Raw genomic sequence first — 21426 nt, 5'->3', positions numbered from 1 at the left:
CAAAAGCTAAGAAATGAACCGATTTTCATACATAAATTCATCTTTTATTGTAAAAACGCATTCAATGAATTCGGCATAAAAACACATTAGCCTACATTCGTGAATTTATTGTACTATGCTTTTCCTCCGATACTGACACATGAGTAGCCTATAGGCCTAAGCTTTAATTATGTAAACATCCCAAGTTCCCAACTATAGTTAGTTGATTTTTAAGAATCCGATCTCCGACCGCGGCCCTCCGCAACCGCCCCCCCCCCCCCAAAAAAAAAAGTCAGAATAAATCAGAACACACAAAGGTTTAAAGTGGAAATAGATCTATTTTGTGAGGTCTACTGCACTATTGCGCATAAGCTGTTACAGAACAGTATAATGTATACAATGCAGCACGGACATACTACATCCTACTTTCTTGAAAAAATGTATGTCCTTCCACCTTCATACACAAAATGCAGCTTCCACATCACTTGTAGAAACAAGTTATTTGGTGGCTCATATAGTTTAAGTTTAAATTTGTAGACAAATGTCATTATCCTATTGAATTTATAATCAATTATCACACTCCATGCAGACAGCCCTTTAAACAGGATCAGGAGCCATCAGACCTCATTTTTCATGAAGACTGTTCATGACAGCATGTTACAAAAGAAGCCCGAGATTCTAATTCTTGTATAGGTCACAAATGCTTGCACCTTTAAAAAAATTCCTTTGAAGGCCAGATCGATGCACAGGTATGGGTTAAGCGAATGTCCAGCTCATTGGATTGAGGACATCACACATTCTCATAGTTTTGCCTTCTTCAAGTCTTCGGGTAGGATACGGCCCTTCTTCCGAGCCTTCTCCTTACGCTTCTCCATTTTCCCCCGCTTCTGTTTCTGGATGTTCCTGCGACGCTTGTCCTGTTTATGCTGCATTTTCTCCACGACATTGACACTTCGCTGCTCCCAGCGCTTCTTTTTCTGTGTGCGAATTTTCTCTTTTCTTTTAAGGGAGGCACGCAGCAGGTCCTCATTGTCCTTAATCTTCAAGCCCTCGGCCTTATACAGAACATTGGTCCATTTCATCTTCTCCTCCGCTTCCTTGGCCTTGCCTTCATCTTTGGTCCTCAGCTCCTCTATCTTTGCCTTGCGTGCCTCCACGCGGCCGAGAAGCTGCTTGTAGTTTTTCCCGGTCAGTGGGGTCAAATTCCCTTTCACTTTCTTCCTCTTCTCCTTCTTCAGTTGAGCTTTTTCTGTATACCCTTCTCCCACCTCCAACTTGTTGAAGACCATGGTGGACGTTTCTTTAGCTGCCACAGGTGATCCGACGGAGATAGTCGGCGTCTCCGCCCCATTCTCGGTCGCAGCACCCTCTCCGAGTTTCGCTGCAAGCTTCATCATCCGAAACGCTTTTCTCTTTCTCTTCTTTCGTTCCCTTTCCTGCTTCCGTTTCTCCCGCTTCTTCTCAACTTCCTCTGATGATAGGCCCTTGGGGTTACCCTGAAACAATTAATAAAATGTTAAACATTAAAACAAATAAATGAATGTCAGGGTGTGTTTTTAATCATGTCTCTTGGAGCCATCATTTTTCAAAGGAGATGTGGGTCAAGACTGCAAACACCCTTCAGGCTCATAAACTCACAATAAAGGTTTGAACGGGGCCATTTTCTTACAGACCATTTTCTTAACACTATCATCCTGCCCACAGACTGGCAACATCATAATTATCCCCACAATGCGTACATACAAATGCTCAATTGCCAGTTGAAACAGCAAATTTACAAAAAAGGATTTGCAGTTACACAGGTGAATAGTACAGTAGAATTAAACAAGCTTAGAGCAGCTGTGATTATGTATGTTATCACCAATGCAAACCAGACAGAAACTCAACAGATGTATTATTAATAAGGCTGCCTGTTGCGTAGCGGTTAAGGTACATGACTGGGACCCGCAAGGTCGTTGGTTCGATTGCCAGTGTAGCCACAATAAGATCCACACAGCCGATGGGCCCTTGAGCAAGGTCCTTAACCCTGCATTGCTCCGGGGGAGGATTGTCTCCTGCTTAGTCTAATCAACTGTACGTCTGCCAAATTCCATTAATGTAATGTATTATCATTACAAAACACATTTTTAGTCTTTTTTTTAAGGTGACAGGATATGTGACAAAACAGAAATGCAAGCGATGTTAAAAAAAGGGACTCAATTGCTCAATTGACTCAGGAATATATGCAAAATTACTTTAATGAATACATACATGGCCCCGGGTTTCTTCAATCTTCTCGTGCAGTCTCTGACGCAGAATATCCACGGCAAAAAAGGAACCACCACCAGATTTCGCACCTGAAAGACAAAGTCAGCAAGGTAATAAATAATGACAAGACACACACCAAGCTTCCACACCCATCAGAGAGCATGAGTATGACAGTGGCAGTCAGGAATCCTTTACCCTTTTGTTTCTGAGGCAGCCCGCTCTCAGGCTTAGCCTTCGCCACATTCAGTGCAGCTCCAGAGGCTGCTGCTGCCTGCATTGGATGGACTGCTGGTGGTTTGCGGCCATTAAATGGCTTCCCTCCAGTATGTTTTGGTTGTTGTCTCTTTTTCTTCTTTGGCACACCTGCCTCACCTCCATGCCGAAACGGAACTAAAGTGTACAGGTACAACATGTTGTTTTTGAGAATAAAAACATAACACTACTACAAAAAAAATAAAAAGAATAATAATAATACTTATATATACACATACTTATTAGCAATAATGAGATCAGAAGTTAGCTAATGCTGGTCACAGTGACATACATCAATCTACATTACGAAAAATACATTTGAAGATGCATTCCTATATACAGCAAATGGGAATGTACTGCAAGTGTAATGGAATGGAATTGGGGAATAAAAACATTACCAAAAGGTCTTTTCCGTGGTTCTTGGTTCTGTGAAGCACATACTTTGCTGCCCAATTTCTGAAGGTAGGAGTCCTTCGATGCAAGACTTGCCATTATATTTAGAACCTAAATCAAACAAGAGTTTAGACGGCAAACATCAACTCGTTAGCTAAACAAGCTTTGATGAGAGGAAGCGACCTGTCATATCCATCAAACAATTAGAAGATCAGTTTGCACTGCTGCCAGTTGTATCTACAACTATTTAGAAAACGCTCCACAGCTTGATAACATCGAATAATATTTTGAGTAGCGAGACAGCGAAACCTTCCATTATTTACGATCTGTATAAGTGAAGCAAGCAAACAAACAATTTTCTGAAAATATGTAGAGTACGTATTATGTTGGTGACAACGACGAAAGATGCACTTACCTTAAATAGTGTGATCGATAAGAAAATGTAATGTTACTTGCTGCATTCCATACCCACGTGGAAAATCAAACACAGTGGAGACGCATCACCCAATGAACATTCACAATACATCACTTATCTTGTTTTATTTCCACTTATTTCCAATTATAAAAACAAGTCCATAGGAAGGGCAGGGGTTTTTTTAATTAACAGCTTTAAAATGCAGTTTTTCGGATGGGAGTTTAAAAAAAAAACCCACCCCAAGACAAGACCTTTATTGACTTCACGATATCTTGTTCCCACACGAGGCCTGAAACAGACCGGTTTCAGGAATGGAGCCCAATGCGCATGCGTTATACCTTATTATTGGCTTAGGATGTGGTAACATCAAACCCTTTCCCCCGACCCAGACATGAAAAAAAATACAGTCCCATGTTACAAGGAAAACAATTAACGTTAACGCTGTGTAGACAGTGGCAGTATTTATATTTCCTGTTAAAACTTCAGGTTCTTCGGTGAAATGAACAGCTTAAAGTTTACACTGGCGTCTTCCTTCAACATTATAAACGCTTTGAGAAGTCATGTAAGTATGCTGCAGCATCCATGTTATGAAACATGTTCGCCAGGTAGCTAACTAGTCGCAAGGTTGAAGCATTGAATAACACGAAAAAACATGCATCAAGTTGTGTGGGGTGACAAAAATAAGTCCGCAGTTTTTTGTATAACTAATGACGCAGGACACTGTTTTTGATTACTACAGACTTATCCCAAGAGAACTATCTTCGCGCAATTCCATTTCAAACTTTTGAAGGGTAAGTAACCTAGCCAGGTTCGACACGGTCGAAGTTGTCTGCATTTATATTTACTGCTCAGGTCATTAGACACTGAAGCACATGTATTTTATTCCATGGAGTATTTTAAGTTATACCTACCTATGCACTTAAACCGGCTTGTTCAATGTTTGATTTCACAATGGTATAGTAGTAGTCTTGAGAAGATTTAGCTCATGCTTTCGTAGAAATATCCCAGTCATTCTGTCCCAGAACACTGTTATCAGTTGATTGTCTGTGTCCAGGCAGGTGCGTCCTTCCTTGTCGACAGTCTAGTTCCACAGCTTCTGGAGCTGAGAAAGGCGAGGACACTGTCCTCAAATGGATCCTGTTGCTTATTCCAGTCTCAACATTTGGTCTTGGAACATGGCAGGTGTGGTAATATCCTGCTCCGTATACTGCACATAAAAATATTTATTCTGGATTATTCCATCTCCGGAACTTTCATCTTTGTGTATAAGCATGGTGTAAATCTGTATGCATACGGCCTATGAAATGTCTGGAATTTCAAGGGTATGACAAAAATAAAATAATCCCTTTCTGTATGCCAATCCAGGTGAAGCGCCGGCACTGGAAATTGCAGCTGATTGCAGACCTGAAAAGTCTTACCACTGCTGAGCCCATTAACCTACCTGTAGAGTAAGTGTTACAGATATTATTATTCATTATCAATTGAACCTTGATGTCAGACTTTTTAATGATTCAGTGGAATCAACCAAAGTCTTACATTTTTCCAAATAAAACGTGCATTTCCCCTAAAAAGGCTACCACGGTTTAATAAAAATGAGGTAACAAACATGCGAAATCCCTTTGTTATCCATCATCATGGGAAAAGGTAAAGAACTGTCATTTCAGAAAAGACATTTGGTAATTGACTGTCTCAAGTCTGGCAGTGGGTACAAATGAATGCATCAACGGTTTAACATACCACTTTGCGCTGTAAGGACAATAAAGAAAAAATGTAAAACATATGGAATGGTTGCAAACTTTCCAGGAAGAGGACACAGGTGCACATTCTCCCCACAGAAGGTGAGGGAGGCCATAAAGAACAACAGTATCACAGTTTGAGAATTGCAGAGATCGGTTGTGTCTTGGGATTACCAAGTCTCAAAATGGCACCTAAAGACCAGCAAGCTCTTTAGAAGAGTGGCATGAAGGCGGCCCTTACTGAACATAATAAACAAAATCAAGCATCTGGAGTTAAACGTCATTGGAATTGTGACCGGAAGATGGTCAGATGAGGCCATACACACCATCTACATGTTTGGTGGCAAAAGAGGAATACAAGGAGAATCACCTTATACCTATTGTCAAGGGGTGCAAGAGATGGGTCATTGATGTTTTGGTGATATTTCGCTGATATTTTTAAAAGACCCATGGCTGTCATCTTTGCCAGTGATGTTTTAAACCAAAGTATTAAACCAATGGCAATAATTGTGAAACCTGTTTTTTTTTCGGTAAATCTACTTTTTACTTGAAAAATGTAAGACTCTGGTTGATTCCTTTGAATCATTAATAAAGCACACTACTTTGAACATGTTGGAAAATATTCAATCAAGATCCTGTTTGAAAAAAAATTAGTTTGGAGCCACCTGTATCTGTATTTTTCAATCATTATGTTTACACTTCCCTCATATCTGACAGTTTAAATGATCAAAATGTTTGGGTTAGGGTTAGCATAAGGGTTATGCTAAGGCTAGGATAAAGGCTAGGCTAGCATAAAGGCTAGGGTTAGTTACTATGGCATGTGAAATGGAAATGGTGATGGGATACTCATGAATATTGTTGTTTACATCGTGCTGTGCTACAGGCCCATTGAGCTGAACAGTCTGGAGTACAGGCGTGTGAAAGTGCGGGGGCACTATGACCACTCTCAGGAGCTGTACATTTTGCCACGCTCTCTCGTGGACCCGGAACGTGAGGCCAGAGAAGCGGGACGTTTGTCATCCAGTGGTCAATCGGGAGCCAATGTCATTACTCCTTTCTACTGCACAGACCTTGGGTATGGCAAATTATATATTTCACAAATTCAATCACTTAAGGGCTTGGCCAGATTCAAAAGATGACACCGAGTGATGCTGGCATACGTTTTACAACTGACAAAACAAAGGTTTAATGTATTTCATTTGGATAAGTAAATTTTGTTGATATATGTTTATAATAATGGGCTTGATGAAAGTGGTTCTTTTACTTGTAACTAGCAAAACAGTGCAATCATAAACAGCTTAGACACTTTCGCTTGCCTGATTTACAACACTCTCAATTCCTGATCTTTGCACTTCTGCTCTGGAGAAGTGCATTTGCTAAAGTTGTTTCAGTATTTTGTAACGGTGCTTTGCGTTTTCCCCTATTCTTTAGGATTTCAATCCTTGTAAACAGAGGTTATGTGCCTAGGAATAAGATAAGGCCAGAAACAAGGATGAAAGGACAGGTAAGGCCTTCTCTCTCAATTTTCTATCAAACACCAAAATCATTATTAACAGTATGGTACAATTTTTATCAATTAAGTGTATTTCATCATTTAAAAACATTTAATAATAAACCTCATTGTTGAAAGGGTATGTTTATTCGTAAACACGTTACACGTTAGTCTCCCCTTCATTCACCCCTCTCTCTTTTATGGAAAATTATCGCAATATGCTTTGATTCTTTTGGATAGTGAGGTCTTGTTGAAAGCTCCATGGGGATTATTTCACCTCACATGCATGTTTTGTTTGTATTTCTAACCTATTTAAATAATCTTTTTTTACCTTTTGTGCAAATAAATCAACCCGCTGTACCACTGAAGGTATCCTTTATCCAGTGCTGGTTTCATTGTGCTCTCTCCTGTAGGTGTCTGATGAGATCGATGTGGTTGGGGTAGTGAGACTAACCGAACAACGCAAACCCTTTGTTCCCCACAATAATGTGGAGGGAAATCGCTGGCACTACAGGGACCTGGAGGCCATGGCCAGGGTCACTGGCACTGAGCCCATCTTCATCGATGCTGTCCTTGGTAGAATATACCCGTTTACACAAATACAGCCGCAAGAAAAAATTTTGTGAACACTTGGAATTACCAGGATGTTGACAGACTGGAAAATGTATTTGCACTTATTGAGTAGTGTTACTGCTAGTACCTCCTTTGGCAGCAATAAGCTCCTCAAAACATTTCCTATGAGCTGCTGATCAGACTTGCACAATGCATTAGTTAATTTATTTCTGGGATTTCTCGCATGAACAGCTCTCTCTTTAGGTCATGCTACAACATCTCAATTGGGTTAAGGTCTGAAATTATTCTCTTGTTGATTTACTTGTGTGATTTTTGGTGATTGTCTTGTTGCATCACCAAACTTCTATCAAGCTTCAGGTGATGGATACCTGGATATTCTTCTCTATAGTGTGTTGATATCATTTTGAATTATAGCAACAGTACAGAATTTCCTCCATTTGTAGACAATTTGTTGTTCGGTGATTGGCTGATTGACCCAGCCTAGAAGTTTGCATACTTTTTCCAACCTAAACTGAATGTTTAAATTATATATTCAGTATTGCCAACTAGTGCAATTTTTAATTAGTTTAAGCACTGTGTTTGTCTATTGTGACTTTGATTAAGATCAGACCAAATCCTCGCTAGTTAATGCCGGAGGTAAAGTCCAAAGGGTTCACGAAACATTTCTTGTGACTGTACAGTCCACAATTTTGAAGAAATATTGCAAGGAACTTAGTGAGGCTAAGAGTTTACAGTGGAAGAATGAAACGCATTTCTTACAGAGAGCACCAATCCAGGGGGGCCCGTTGGTGGACAGACTCGGGTCACGCTGAGGAACGAACACATGCAGTACATTGCCACATGGTGCGTCCGCAACATTTCTTCACTGCTGCTCATTCAGTGAATTCATTTGACTGTCATTTGTGTTTATTACACGCTTACTCCAGAATCTAAAAGCCTTCTCTTTCCAACTAGGTACGGCCTCTGCTTGACTACATCCTACATGTGGTATGCAAAGTTCATCAAAGGTCTGCGCTTGTAACTGGCAGCAAGGGACTGAAGAAATCCGGTGTGAAATGTTTTTGGTATTTAATGTGCCGCTGTATGGAAATGGATCATAGTAAATGTTGTAGGCCATGAATACAACAGATCAAAATCAAATTTCAATCATCTGGAGCAAAATAAAACATGCATTAAATTCAGTGTTATGCACGTCCATTACCATGAGTCAAATAATATGAATATAGCAGGGCAAAGCAACAAAAATGTGTGAGGCTGAAAAGTTGTCCAGGAGTACATGTGTACAATGTATTGAATTAAGTATATTAATTTAAAACCGCTCTATGCCTGAAATCAGGCATGGTGCCGGAGAACTTTTAGCTCTGATATAGCATGTATTTTAGTGCAGACAGACCAATATATGCAACCATGAATTTTAGGGTGCTGATCATACCAACATCCCTCCAGACAAATTAAGCCTTTATGAAGTTGGAGGGAAAAGACACATTAATGAATTCTGCTCACTTTAATGCCGATTACAGCTCAATACTGCAAGAACTAAATTTGCAAAGTAAATCTTAGTCTAGGGGACATATGGCCAGGAGAAATATGATGAACCAGTCTTATGCTAAATACATGGCAAATGTTTTAATACTTCCTGCGTTGCACTGGGCTATCAGAACTTGATGTACAAAGTAGTTAAATACAGAACACCCATTAATCATCCTTCGCATTTGAGTAGGAAGCCGTGACATTTTTCGAATAGGAACTTGTGGATACAATATGAAAAAGGGTATGCATCCAAAAACAGACCCCGCACACAAGGTGATGAATGACATTGAACAATTACTTTTAAAATAAAATGACTCAAATCTGGATCCATTTTAATGGCATTTTGTAATCAAGTAAAACGTTTTTTTTTTTTTTTTTTAATAAATTCAACACATGTAACATTGTCTTGGGGGGGGATTTTATTTTTATAAACAAACACAAGCACTGCATGTTTATCCAAGCTTGGTAGCCAGTTCCTTGGCTTTAGCCTTCTCCAGCTTGGCAATGCGAGCCGTTGACTTGGGCCCCATGATGCCACCTCCCCAGTGACGGCGGATCTGATTGGGGGAGAAAAATGCACACAAATGTACTGCTTATGGTCTCAAAGAAAACAAAACTATGAAACTGTCACCAAAGCAGATAAGGGCACAAGTAAAACATGAACTGACCACTTAATTATATACAGCAGTGTAGACCTTAAATTGAACTGGATAACAATAGTATAATTAGCTACAATATAGGACAGTGATAGAGCTCATGTTTTCTTGTGCTGAACCACACATTTGCCAGTTGGTACAATATACATAACAAAAATGTCAAGTAAATTGTATTTCAAGTTATACATGTTTATGAATCACTTGAGCACTTAAATGTTAATTAAAATTAGTGGATAAGGGATCAAAACAATTGAACTATAACAAACTTTATGCAAACACACTGCATACTTCATTGTTTGCATACTACAGTGAACCAAAAACATTGTCGGTAGACAAAGCATGCAACAAGTTTCCAAAAATCCCAGAGCTCACCATATAACTAACAGAACAGAGCACTCTGTTGTAACAGTGTAGACTAGACCATGTGTTTGGAAGTTGAAGAAACCGTGCTTGTTCATAATCAATGGTTCTTACCTCCTCATATCGGTCATTGTAGTTGGTCTTGATGGCTTCTACCAGCTTAGCAAGGGCACCTTTGTCCTCACTGTAGGATGGAAAATACCACAATAAATACCTAGAATACACGTTTGCTGGCATTATACGTTCTAAAAATGCCACCTCATACCTTCTGCTCAGGGTTAAAAAGCTCAATGTAGACCACATGGTTGTTCAGGTAAAGAAATTTGCATCATTGCTAGAAGGTTCAGGTCACTTAATTGGTTCCAGCAGGAATTCCCTTCATGCTTATCCATCTTATGGATGCATCCTGCATAAAATCCATGCCCAATGATTTCATGTTGGAAGGGCTTCACATGTCCCTGTAACGGCAGCCAGGGGCGACTTACGGGTTGGTTTGCGTGAAAGCCACAGAGGTGCAGGTCTTTCTGTGCACCAGTCGACCGAGTCTGGCCTTCCCCTTGACGATGCAGTAGGGCACACCCATCTTGCGGCACAGTGCAGGCAGGAACACCACCAGCTGGAGTCAAATCGAATGTGATGAGCATCTTTCCCAAATCACAATTTCATTTATTCCGAGTAGGCATGTCAAACATTACCGAACATCACGGGGGTTAGCACTCGATTACACACCTCAATGGGATCCACGTCGTGGGCGATCACAACCAGCTGAGCCTTCTTACTCTCTACCAGAGTAGTAACGGTGTTCACACCTATAATGAAGAGTCAGTTTTTAATTGTGCTTCAAAATGGAAGCATTAAAAAGGCAGTTTCGCTTTGGACCATTGCTCAGGGTTAAAAAGCTCATTGTAGTCAACATTACTGATTCAGGTGAAGAAATTCAGACATCACAGCTTTGGTCAAGGCAGTTCATATAATTCAGCTGCATGCAAAGTAACCACAAAAGTTCTTATCCCCCCTCAAGCCTCCCAGAATGCCATACCTGCACGGAGGACAGGCGGCCTCTTGGTGGGAGTGTCTCCTTTCCCAGCAGCCTTCTGTTCAGCACGGGCCAGTAGTCGCTGCCTCTTCTCCTGCTTCGTCTCAGGCCTGTACTTGTGGGCCAGCTTAAAGAGCTGTGTTGCTGAAATTCAGAGAAGCACACAACGGTTACATTTCCATCCCAAGACCAAACCAGTCAGTCTTGACATGCACATGCAACAGCCGGTTTGAGAATGGCTAGAAGAACTTCACTAAATAGTTGAACAGGGTGCATCAGCGATCTTGGTGGGATGTGTCAGCACTGGTGCTCAGATAGCAAATATTCGTTTACATCATCTGCACAACCTGCAAGTGGGCCAAGCCCTCAAACCACAACAGCTTGTATATAATGGACATGGAAATATATATTTTTATTATTTTATTTTTTTTATTTATTAGGATGTAGTAGCATTTCCTGGCCACACCAGTCAACCACAGTCCTTACCAGTTTGGCGATCCAGGGCTTGGGTGAACTGGTTAATCGCAGGTGGGACCTTCAGACGTTTGTACAGGATGGAGCGCTGGCGCTGCAGCCTGATGTACCGTGGCCATTTCACAAAGCGTGTCAGGTCACGTTTTGGTTGGATGTCCTGACCTAAGAGAGGCGAGATATTCAGCTCAAATCAACTGACAACTGCAAGCGTCACCAACTCAAGTCACAGTGATAAATGTGCATCAGCGATCTTGGTGGTTGGCTGTCGGCATGAATTCTAAGATAGCAAATATTATTTACATCATCTGCACAGGGTTCTACAACCGCAAATTAACTGGAAGGTACACAGTCCACAAATTATTTTGTGAAATACTACATCTATTGTGATACCCTCCAACTGTTCAAATGAACAAAGTAATCAAAATGATACATCGACTCACCAATGCCAAAGTTCTTCGGCCTCTTCTCAAACAAGGGGTTGACAACCTTCTTTGCTTCATGCTTCTTGGCCACAGAAGGGGCCGGTGCCACCTTCTTCCCCTTAGCCTTCTTTCCCTTCGGCTGTCGGGACAAAAAGACGTTTCGGCAAGTTAACGTGTAGTCTTCAAAAACACGTGCAAGTAAAGATCGAACATTAGTTCACTTTGTGACTGATGCTCAGGGTTAAAAAGCTCATTTGGTTCCACACAACGGATTCAGGTGAAGAAATTCAATACATCATCGCATCAGAGAGAAATGCTACAGGCTCCTAAATGTAAAAATAAATCTCCGTTAATGTAACTTAGCTAGTAACTGAATGTAACCCACTAACGTTAGCTAGCTACGTACTTTGCTAACAATTTCCCCACAACCAACAGTAGTCCGCTAAACATTTTTATAATTTACAATTTCTAGCTAATGTAGAAGGTCGCGGCGGTTACTTGGCTAAGAGCTAACGTTACTCATTCTAGCACAAATCCTATGCAATGGACAAATGACGTCCACTCGTATGGAGGATTTAGGCCTGCCGCAACAAATTTCACAAATAAATGCAATTTCCATAACATTTAAGCCAACGCAATCAATGTAACAGCTACAAATTAAGTTACATTACAGCAGCATACAACTGTAGTCTACCTGAATACCTACACATTATTCGAAGAGTTTGTGTAGTTAGTCCAGTGCCAATAGGCGATGGTGAATTACCATCGGGAAGCTTCAAACATTTCTTTAAAAATTTCTCCCCAAACAATAATCACTTGTATCAGAGACACATACTGTACTTAACACATCGACCATGTAATTTTGAACACTTCAAGCTCCAGAAGGGAGATGTTCGAAGATGAAAAACACGTATTCCTACTCCGCAATCAAAACGAACAGACACTCACCATGATGGTTCAGATAGAAAGGAAGAAGAAAGCATTGTGGGAAATTTAAGTACCGCGACAGCACGCAACTACGTCACTTTCAGTGGACGATTCAGAAGCGGCATTCTTCATGGGGACTTGAACCACAGACAATGCAAGTACGTGTTATTCTTTGTTTTGTTGCTAAAATGATAATATATTTTCTTAGCAAACAATGATGTACTAAAATTAATGTACGATTGTGTACAGGAGTGAAATGTTAGTTTTTTCTCAGCTAGCGTGCTAACGTAACGCTGATGCTAGTTCTGTTTGTGCTGTCGGTTAAGTGGTCGTGGCTTTAATGATATTTGCTGAATTACATTTCTAAAATATCTGTCTGCAAAGCATGTATAATCGACATACCAAAGTATAAACGTGTCGGTGTTGAGATGTAACTTAGCTAAGTTACCTGTCTCCGTCGCTGAACAGGATGGCTACACAGAGAGTACTCCCGCAAAGCAAAGAGACACTTCTTCAGTCCTATAACAAGAGGCTTAAAGATGACATCAGGTCAATTCTGGATAACTTCACGGAGATAATAAAAACAGCAAGGGTATGTGGTTCTTAAAGCAACGCATGTGTAGCTAACGTCCAAACAATGGGAGTTATTCTAATCGAATTGTGTTGGTCCAAAATTCCAGATTGAGGATGAGACTCAGGTTTCCAGAGCAACACAAGGAGAACAAGATCACTATGAGATGCATGTCAGAGCGGCCAATATTGTAAGTGTATCTGCTCAGTTTGATGAGACTTGATGCTTCCTTCTTACTCGAGCATAAACAGGGAAGGGTTTCCACAGTCCTTGAAAATAATTTGAATTCCTTCCTAGTGTTCATGTATCCCTTTATCCTTAAAAGTAATGGAACATGTAGAAAAATATAATATTTAATAACAAGAAAAATATGTGGTGTCTGGATGACTCAAAATGTAGCTCTTTGTTTTTGAATAATATGCTTCAAAAAGTATTTTCCATCACAATCCTTTTTGCACTGTTCCAAAATAGTATTTCAATGTGGCGATGTAATAAAATAAAATAAAACATGAATAAATGGCTTAAAATGATCAGTGTTTATTTATTTCATCTTGCTTAAAGATCTCACTTGCTCTAAAAATTGTTTCACTGGCTTAGTGAAAGTTTCAGATGGAGCATTCATTGTTTAGTCAAACAACGGACATTGTAGCTTAATCCCTGTAGCTTGTTGTTTTGCAGTGAAGTCATTTTATTCATGTGTATGTTTTGTTTTGTTCTTGTTTCCGTTTTGTCGTTTGAAGGTGCGAGCGGGAGAGTCGCTGATGAAGCTGGTCTCAGATCTGAAGCAGTTCCTGATCCTGAACGACTTCCCTTCCGTGAACGAGGCCATTAGCCTTCGGAACCACCAGCTGCGCACCCTGCAGGAGGAGTGCGATAAGAAACTCACGTCTCTGCGTGATGAGATTGCTATTGACCTGTACGAGCTAGAGGAAGAATATTACTCCTCCAGGTACAAGTAGTTTCAAGTAGGCCTTTAGACACAGCACTTACGTAGCCCCCCCCCCCCCCCCTCCCCCCCCGTAGCCCCCACTCCTGTGCCTTTTGGTTTAATCTGGTGACCCCATTTTTATTTTAAATGTTTCTTTCGGTTGCATTCAATAGAGAGAAAACAGTATTGTTCTGGGGTTCATTGATCCATAGCTATAACCTTTTGGTACTTTTATGAATTGGTAAACTGTAAAAGTCCATCCAAGACAGTGATATTTCAATTGCTGTTAGTTTGCTGCTACAAAACATTTGTCAGCTTTGATGCTTTGAATACCTTGCCTTATACAACGTATAGTATATGTCATAAGACACTGCACATCTGACTCTAGGATGCCATGCAAACCTGTGTGTGAGGAAACTGAACACATTGTGTGCCTTGTTCAGCTGACAGAAACCTTAAACTCATCAAATGTATCCATTTCCATTGTTTTGTATTTTGGCACTATTGGTTCTCTTTTGTGATATTTTTATTTAACTCCTACATAACACAATATGTCTGAGCAAAAAAAACAAAGTTATCATGTGAGAGTTTTCCATGCTTCCAGAGAATCTAAAGGAGACCATGTTCATTGTCTGCTCAGCTAAATGTTGGACCACAATTGATTTAAAAGCAGTCAAGTTGTGGGACAGTTAAAAGATCCTCAACTAAATTGCTTAATATGAAAATGTTTTTTCTCAACTTGCTTTTACTTTGTATCCAGGTTTCTTAGAATATCTTTTTACATGTCTAATTCATTGGTTCGTGTGAATGTCATGTTTGTATCACAGTATATCCAGGAATAACATATGCATGAAATCTACACATTTTGTAGCACTGTTTGCACAATTTTGATTGTGATGGTAAAAAGGGAAAAGTGTTGAAATTGCTAGCCTTGAGGCTAATGGTAAATCAGTTTGATATCAGTGAATATTATTCTATAGAAGCTCTAATAATCATAATATATGCTATATAAATAATAAACCTCACTCCATAACTGTCTAGTTCTAGGATGACATTGTAAATGTTTTAATATAACTTAAAACTATGATAATACGTATTACTTTAATGTTTCTGCAATTCAAAATCAACTTGCTTTCAAAAAACGATATTATAGTTTTGATTTAGTAATGCTTACTAAACTTATTTTCTTTATATATCCAAGTCAGATGTGATGACTTGTTTGACCATTTATTTCCACAGACCAGATCATTTATATTGGATAGTATTTTTATGTTGATTTTGTGGCAGATCTGTACAAAAAGGGTAAAAATGACACCCTGTTCTGTGCATACTCCGTATGTAGGCAGAATGCCATTTTTGTTTGATTAATTGTGAATGGAATCCTATGTTGTATGTCTTAAGATTCCTTCCTGTATTGTAGATCATTTAAAAAGTAAATGTCCTTTGTTTGGCTAAATAGATGGTACACGTCCGCTATGGATAAGTGTCAACTGTTTGTGTCAGTTTTACATGGACCCACTCACGGCTTCAAAATTTTTTAATAAAGTAGAAAAATGAGAAGTTAAGTTTTATTGTCAATTTTTTCCCCTCAGACAACTTACTGCTATTTTCCTAAGTGCTTCCATTTTGAGGCTTCTGCTTTGCTTGTGCATTTTCAGTAGCTCTTCTGCTTCTCATTTTTGACATGGAACTTCGATAATAACCAATTACTAAAGAAACTATTAAGAATCTTATTGCTTGGATGACTTATTTTACGATTATGCTGGATTAGTTTGTCTTTGTGCATACTACTACCAACAATAAGTACAACAGAATGCATTACTAAATGACAAAGCAAACAGGCATTATATACTGCAAACCACAAATTCGTATTTAAGGATATAAATATTTAAAAACTGTAAGCCATGGACATGACACCTCGCACCTTTGGAATTTCCTGCATTAGACCAGAATTCCTAGTAAATTGGCTAGTACAGGAATGATATAGGTAGCTGATTTTTCTTTTAAAACATAGTGCTTGCTTTTCACACTTTTCCCCTGCTTTTTGTGCATCAGTCTGCCGGTGGATGTTGGTATGCATGGGTGTGTATGCTTTGGTTTGCCTGACCGCTGTGTGTGTGTTGGCACATGCATTGCCCTCTCTGTGCTCATCCTGTCCCTGGGTTTTTGTTCTGGAAAGCTACAGTCAGTGGGACAGCGCAGACCTGCCCCTGTGTGAGGCCTTCCATCGTCGGGACAGTTGGGCCTCCCCAGGGACCACTGCAGGCCCGGCCAGCGGGGGTGCAGAGGACGCGAGCGGGCCTTTGTCTCAGGAGTCCACCCCAGGACATCTCAACGGGCACAGCACCAACACTGCTGAACACCCATGACACAAGAACGGATCGAAATCTCCCTATTCGTTGGGTTTGTTCAGCAGGTTAACTGTATAGTGCACCTTTATTGTGTGCAGTTTTGTCTTTACATCAGTTTGAACTCACAGGCTGTACTAGTCTTTGTGAGAATACAAAATTAAGAGGTGTATTTGTATATAAAACTGGGGCCAAGCTAAAATGAGCCAAAGCTGTGATGTCAGGTTATCTTTTTGGCACAAATAGATTAGCAAGTGAAAAAGTGGTTTATAGAACAAGCATCATTTCTGAAATATTACATTGTAAGGTATACTTACCACAACAGTGCCATTAAAAATACTGTTTAAATTTAAACTTGTTTAAATCCTAATGAGCAGCATTACAGCCATGGAATTATGTTGATTATCCTGTCCAGCCTGATTTTTGTGCCGATGAAATTACAATAGACTGCTGCTTAGAAGAGAACCGTTTGCTTTCCTGAATGTTTTAGTGAACCGCTGGGTAGGATTTCTGCACTGGTGCCAGTTTACTGCAACCCATGTCTGTATCGACTTCCTACTGTGTCTTGTCTGTGCTTGTTGCTGACATTTTGTAAAGTGTAATAGTAATTTGATAGTAAAAAATTATCCAGAGAGCAGTACCAACTGTAAACAAATTCATTTGTTTCTGAAAGCAATATCCAAAAGATATGGTACTGTAACTTCCACCATCTGGAAAACGATTTCATTCAAATATCATAAAGCTAAGCATGTCATTGAAATACTACATGAAACTACTTGGTAATTATTAAACAATCATTGTCAGTCAACAAATAAAATGTGTATGTACCATTGACCAACTTGTACGGTGCCATAACTGACTTTTTCTGCTGAAATGATTCTGAAAAATTCTGTTTGAAGAATATGTACATTTATTTAAAAAAAAAAAAAAACACTGATGAAATAGTGTTCCAATATACAATTCTAATACAATTTTAGGCTATTTGCTGAATTAATGAAAATGATCAAAGAAAATACAATTCACACAGGAAACTTTAATTGTGGCGCTTAAATTGTGAAAGAATGGGAAAGCGGGGAAAAAGATGTGGGAATTTATTAGGAAATATCCAACAACCTCAGTATCGGCGATTCATCTTCTTAAATTTCTCATAGTGGTAATCGTCGGTAGCCTTCTCATTGGCTGGCCTTTTGCGGTTTGGGGGAGTTTCTGTGGAGAGAGAGGCGTTGTAGTCATTCTGGCATTGTATAAGACAAAATTAACTCCAAATCAAACATGCAAGTGCCTGGCACATCTGGTAATGTAAAGACACTCCACACATTGGGGCTAGTCTTACGTTCAGGTTCTGGTTTTTCAGTGTCTCCCACACGGAGCGGACGGGCCTTGGGCTCCTCGCGGTGCCGCCTTGCTGGAGCATTCACATCCTCGTGGTAAACTGCAACCAGAACAATGTCAGGTCCTCTGCACCAATGCCAAATACAACGATCAAAGCCAACGCTGCCCATTTACACGTGGCTACACACCTCAAAGCAGTCCACCTTCATGTAGTTTTTATACATCTGGCACACCCATTGAGCACAAAAACCTTTTACTAGCTGCAAAGCCTGATTGGGGCTAAATATAAAGCTACCCAGGTGATGTTGATTGTTTCTACATGGCAGCTAAAAAAGTATTGCTGTACTCCTTCATACAATATACAGCAGTGGTTCTGGGGCTCCCCTGTGTATTTTTGTTCCAACAACCTAATTAAGAAAAATGAACAGCACTATTCTGGGATTGCAATTGTGGTTAGAGTGAAAACGGCATACAAAAGGGCCCAGGACCGACATTGGGAACCACTGCTCTACAGTATTTCACTGCTGGAAAGGCAGTAACTGCATTTTGCTGCAGCTGTACTTACAACGGTTGTGCTGAACGTAGTTGACTGCAATGTTGGTCGGTACAAACGAGGTGCCATTGTCCTTCTTTTTGTTCCTCTGCTCAGCCAGGAGCTTGGCTTTGGCCTCCTCTGTAAATATGATGTTCTTTATCTTGGCACTGAAGGGAAGACAAAAAAAAACAAAAGAACATCCACTGCTCACTCAAAGCACAACTGAAATATACATTTCATTTAAACATAAAAAAAAAAAAAAAATTCTTGCGGGGAACAAGGTCCTGTTTGGTGTGAATGTGAAATCAAAAACAACATTTGAGAACTTGACCCCCTCCAGCTGCTTTTGAGGGTGTTTAAATCACGTGGGAAGTCCAAGTGAAAAGGAAGAGTCTGCACACTGTACACGCTCCAATAAAATGTGAATTTATCAACACCACAAAGACTGTTTCAAGCGTAGTGGCTGTGCATCAAGTCTGAGGTTCAAAAGATTACTTTATGGTGTTAATAAATTCACGTTACGATACGGGAGCATACGCAGTGCGGACTCTTCCTTTTCACCTAGTCCATTTTTCAGTTTGACACCAGACTGACTTTTGGATGCATGTGTACTTTCTGTACATGGCAAGTACACCTCATGAAACATGGAGCCACATGCCGGACGGGCTGTGTTCTTGTGACGGCAGGGCTAGGCCCCGTTCACTCACTCAATGCCCAAATCCACCTCTGGAATGCCACTCAGCATCTGATTGGATAACATTTCCTCTGTCTTCTTGGCGGAGGAAACATTGATGTTTTCTGGGAGCTCATAGAGCTGGTCTTCTGCATTCTTCACTTTCACTTTCTGCTCCTCCGTCTCCACAAGCCCTTTCTTCTTCTTTAGCTCCGTCTCAATGTACTTCATCCTGAAGCCAAATCAGGCAGGACAAAATGTAGTCTATTAATGCATCGCAGAAACTCTGACCAGGCGTGCATGACTTCCTTAGTACAATGACATGCAATTCAACTGGAGTTTCCAGCAGTATTACACTTATTCCATTGAGGACCCACAAGGAATCTACACATGGGAAACCTATAGATTAAACACACACACACAGAAGCTGACTTGAATAAGGGGTAGATGGTATCCATGTCAGAATAATGCAATGTGTGTGTTATACTGCATGTAATATATGGACAAACCAAGTTACTTTATCACCAAAGCTACTATTCAGGTATGCATAGCTAAGGCCTGACAACCATAACCAAGTGTTAAGGAACATACATGTCTGCATCTTCATCTCGCCGATTTGTCTCCGCTGAGAAAGACGTTCCAAGATTAAGATCGGTGTCCTCCTCAGTCCTACACAATAAAATCTGGTTATTATACACATTATAGACACATAACACACACACACACACACACAAATATTGTAATATACAAGCCAAGTAAATATTCCAGTCAGAAAATGCCATTCTGAAGTGCATGTTTTCTTCAAATATATTTCCTTACATGTCACGATTTCTGTCCTTTACTTTTTTCATGTCAACAATCCCTCCGGTCTTCAACTTGAAAGGGTCATCCTAGGGTGTGACAAAAATCCAAACAAATGATGTGCTGTCATCATAAAACCACATCCTACTGGCACATGCAAGACATATCAAGCTTAAGTACCATTGCATGATGGGACTACAGTATCTTCACCTTTATGGAGAAAATAAATCCCTTACCTCTATCTCAGCATCCAAAGGCAGCTTCTCTCCCACTAATAATGCTGCAACACTGAAACAGTGACAACCACAGACATTTCAATCATTTGCCACAATACAGAAAGAAGTTCTGATTTCTGAACATTGGGCTTCATGCACAAACCACTCGTATGAACAGATTTGTTCTTAAATCTTAAATTATGTCATTTGCATTCACATAATCACTAGCAAATACATATTTCCATACCATTCCCAAATGTACTGCGAGGCCAACCACTTGTCTATTACAGTGTACAAGTTATTGGTAACAAATTTAGGATTTTAGTCAAAAGAAGACTTAGATGGTCTTGCTTTCTCAATTTTTTGTAAGGAAAAAAGAAGGAGAAATTTACGATAAAAATACAAACATTTTCTTACATGAGGCCCAATGGGTCCCAAAAGTCAACTCATGCGTCAAGGATCAGCGTTGACCATCTTTGTAACTTAGGCAACAAATCACCTGGTGCCACATTGCTCATAACATGTAGATGTGTGGATTTGTGTGCTTCCAAAGTCTACGAGTTAAAAACGTTCACACCAGCACCATTTCGTTACCTGACCCCGCTTTGTCTCTTCCTCAGACTCTGTACTTCTTTTGCTTCGTCCAGTTTAGATCTGTGGGAATACGGAGTAGAAGATTTCTATCAATGCTACTTCATTGAACACAGTAAAACCTGCGACTGTAGCTGATCCTTATACAAATGTCAAAATACATAGGAGATTGCTAAATGGAGTATAGGTGGGCTGGAAAGTTGAGGTGGGTAGGCCAGAAGTGGAGTTGAAATGGACACTTAGCTTGCTAGTGCCCAACAAAATTTTCTTAATGACGTGGTTTGTGTTTTTTTTAAATGTTTTTTTTTTATCGCTCTCAGAAGTATACTAATGATCATTACTTGGTGTATTATGGTGTCAAGTATCAGAAAGATACGATAGGTCAAGACTTAAGAGGGACCATTCTCATCCGGAAAGACCCCTAAGCAATACAGTAGCTAGCTAGCGATAGCTAACAAATCGAGATGGCTTGATACGGTTAGCTAGCTACTTCGTCGTGTCGGCACAACAAAACCAGCTCAACAGTTTACCTGCAAACAGAAACAGTGAAACGTATGTTACCTAACTACGGCAGCAGTTTCTTCGTCCTCCTCATCGTCTGAATCTTCTCTCCGTCTCCTAAAATTCTTACTAGAAGGCATGGTGTCCTGGCCAAAAACGTCGTGGACAACGGTGTACGAAAACAAATCCTATATTCTTCTTCTTTTGAGGGTATAATAAACATAATTGTGCTTTACCGCCACCTACTGTGCTGGAGTTTGAAGACGATAAGCTACGATTTTCAGTCCCATGGAGGGTCGTGTGTATACTGGTTTTCCAGGTTTCCTGTAAAATGTAGCACCTTTTGTAGTCATAGCGAGTTTAGTGATTTATAGGTACCCAGTTGCAAATTTGATTCCGATACCTGCCAAATTTCTGCATATAATGGACAAACAGGATG

At 40.0% G+C, this 21426-nt stretch overlaps 5 protein-coding genes and 5 non-coding genes across 13 annotated transcripts; 2 read left to right on the top strand and 8 right to left on the bottom strand.

The window, feature by feature from the left end:
* Nucleotides 1-22: 22 nt before the first annotated feature.
* surf6 (surfeit 6) lies at nucleotides 23-4334 on the bottom strand. 3 transcript variants are annotated; one of them, XM_061262968.1, is made up of 6 exons: nucleotides 3525-3594; nucleotides 3287-3326; nucleotides 2877-2982; nucleotides 2422-2616; nucleotides 2230-2315; nucleotides 23-1475 (listed from the first exon to the last, which is right to left on the bottom strand). In XM_061262968.1, exons 3-6 carry the CDS (start codon nucleotides 2968-2970, stop codon nucleotides 780-782), a joined length of 1071 nt encoding a protein of 356 aa, XP_061118952.1. In that variant the 5' UTR covers nucleotides 2971-2982; nucleotides 3287-3326; nucleotides 3525-3594; the 3' UTR covers nucleotides 23-779. The 3 variants fall into 3 exon arrangements, with proteins under 3 accessions (XP_061118952.1, XP_061118953.1, XP_061118954.1); XM_061262969.1 differs by lacking the exons at nucleotides 3287-3326; nucleotides 3525-3594 and adding an exon at nucleotides 4198-4334; XM_061262970.1 differs by lacking the exon at nucleotides 3287-3326 and having other exon boundaries at nucleotides 3525-3621.
* LOC133142040 (surfeit locus protein 1) lies at nucleotides 3666-8269 on the top strand. The gene is made up of 9 exons (XM_061262971.1): nucleotides 3666-3848; nucleotides 4026-4077; nucleotides 4341-4468; nucleotides 4652-4734; nucleotides 5906-6097; nucleotides 6454-6526; nucleotides 6928-7090; nucleotides 7849-7930; nucleotides 8042-8269. The coding sequence occupies exons 1-9, from the start codon at nucleotides 3786-3788 to the stop codon at nucleotides 8106-8108; spliced, it is 903 nt and encodes a 300-aa protein (XP_061118955.1). The 5' UTR covers nucleotides 3666-3785; the 3' UTR covers nucleotides 8109-8269.
* A 749-nt stretch (nucleotides 8270-9018) lies between these two features.
* On the bottom strand, nucleotides 9019-11782 carry rpl7a (ribosomal protein L7a; the record flags this gene model as incomplete). Its single annotated transcript, XM_061262159.1, has 7 exons — nucleotides 9019-9174; nucleotides 9748-9817; nucleotides 10119-10249; nucleotides 10363-10442; nucleotides 10673-10813; nucleotides 11156-11305; nucleotides 11584-11782. Coding segments are annotated over 7 exons (876 nt in total), but the record flags the coding sequence as incomplete, so codon positions are not given.
* Nucleotides 9901-9970, bottom strand: LOC133106130 (small nucleolar RNA SNORD36). Its single transcript, XR_009704302.1, has one exon. It is a non-coding gene; the product is annotated as a small nucleolar RNA SNORD36 (small nucleolar RNA).
* LOC133106131 (small nucleolar RNA SNORD36) lies at nucleotides 10514-10586 on the bottom strand. Its single transcript, XR_009704303.1, has one exon. It is a non-coding gene; the product is annotated as a small nucleolar RNA SNORD36 (small nucleolar RNA).
* On the bottom strand, nucleotides 10941-11012 carry LOC133106132 (small nucleolar RNA SNORD24). The gene has a single exon (XR_009704304.1). It is a non-coding gene; the product is annotated as a small nucleolar RNA SNORD24 (small nucleolar RNA).
* LOC133106133 (small nucleolar RNA SNORD24) lies at nucleotides 11382-11453 on the bottom strand. The gene has a single exon (XR_009704305.1). It is a non-coding gene; the product is annotated as a small nucleolar RNA SNORD24 (small nucleolar RNA).
* Nucleotides 11783-11795: 13 nt separating the features above from the next.
* Nucleotides 11796-11869, bottom strand: LOC133106128 (small nucleolar RNA SNORD36). The gene has a single exon (XR_009704299.1). It is a non-coding gene; the product is annotated as a small nucleolar RNA SNORD36 (small nucleolar RNA).
* A 649-nt stretch (nucleotides 11870-12518) lies between these two features.
* med22 (mediator complex subunit 22) lies at nucleotides 12519-17177 on the top strand. Of its 2 annotated transcripts, XM_061262973.1 has the most exons (5): nucleotides 12519-12650; nucleotides 12961-13084; nucleotides 13173-13253; nucleotides 13804-14012; nucleotides 16171-17177. In XM_061262973.1, the coding sequence occupies exons 2-5, from the start codon at nucleotides 12962-12964 to the stop codon at nucleotides 16358-16360; spliced, it is 603 nt and encodes a 200-aa protein (XP_061118957.1). In that variant the 5' UTR covers nucleotides 12519-12650; nucleotide 12961; the 3' UTR covers nucleotides 16361-17177. The 2 variants fall into 2 exon arrangements, with proteins under 2 accessions (XP_061118957.1, XP_061118958.1); XM_061262974.1 differs by lacking the exon at nucleotides 16171-17177 and having other exon boundaries at nucleotides 13804-15551.
* A 49-nt stretch (nucleotides 17178-17226) lies between these two features.
* On the bottom strand, nucleotides 17227-21206 carry c12h9orf78 (chromosome 12 C9orf78 homolog). The gene is made up of 9 exons (XM_061262972.1): nucleotides 21048-21206; nucleotides 20490-20549; nucleotides 19917-19968; nucleotides 19699-19769; nucleotides 19471-19548; nucleotides 18914-19111; nucleotides 18237-18373; nucleotides 17673-17771; nucleotides 17227-17545 (listed from the first exon to the last, which is right to left on the bottom strand). Exons 1-9 carry the CDS (start codon nucleotides 21125-21127, stop codon nucleotides 17454-17456), a joined length of 867 nt encoding a protein of 288 aa, XP_061118956.1. The 5' UTR covers nucleotides 21128-21206; the 3' UTR covers nucleotides 17227-17453.
* Nucleotides 21207-21426: the final 220 nt, after the last annotated feature.

This window comes from Conger conger, chromosome 12, assembly GCF_963514075.1.
Source record: "Conger conger chromosome 12, fConCon1.1, whole genome shotgun sequence".
Classification (NCBI taxonomy): domain Eukaryota; kingdom Metazoa; phylum Chordata; class Actinopteri; order Anguilliformes; family Congridae; genus Conger; species Conger conger.
This window is presented reverse-complemented; position numbering and strand designations above follow the sequence as displayed.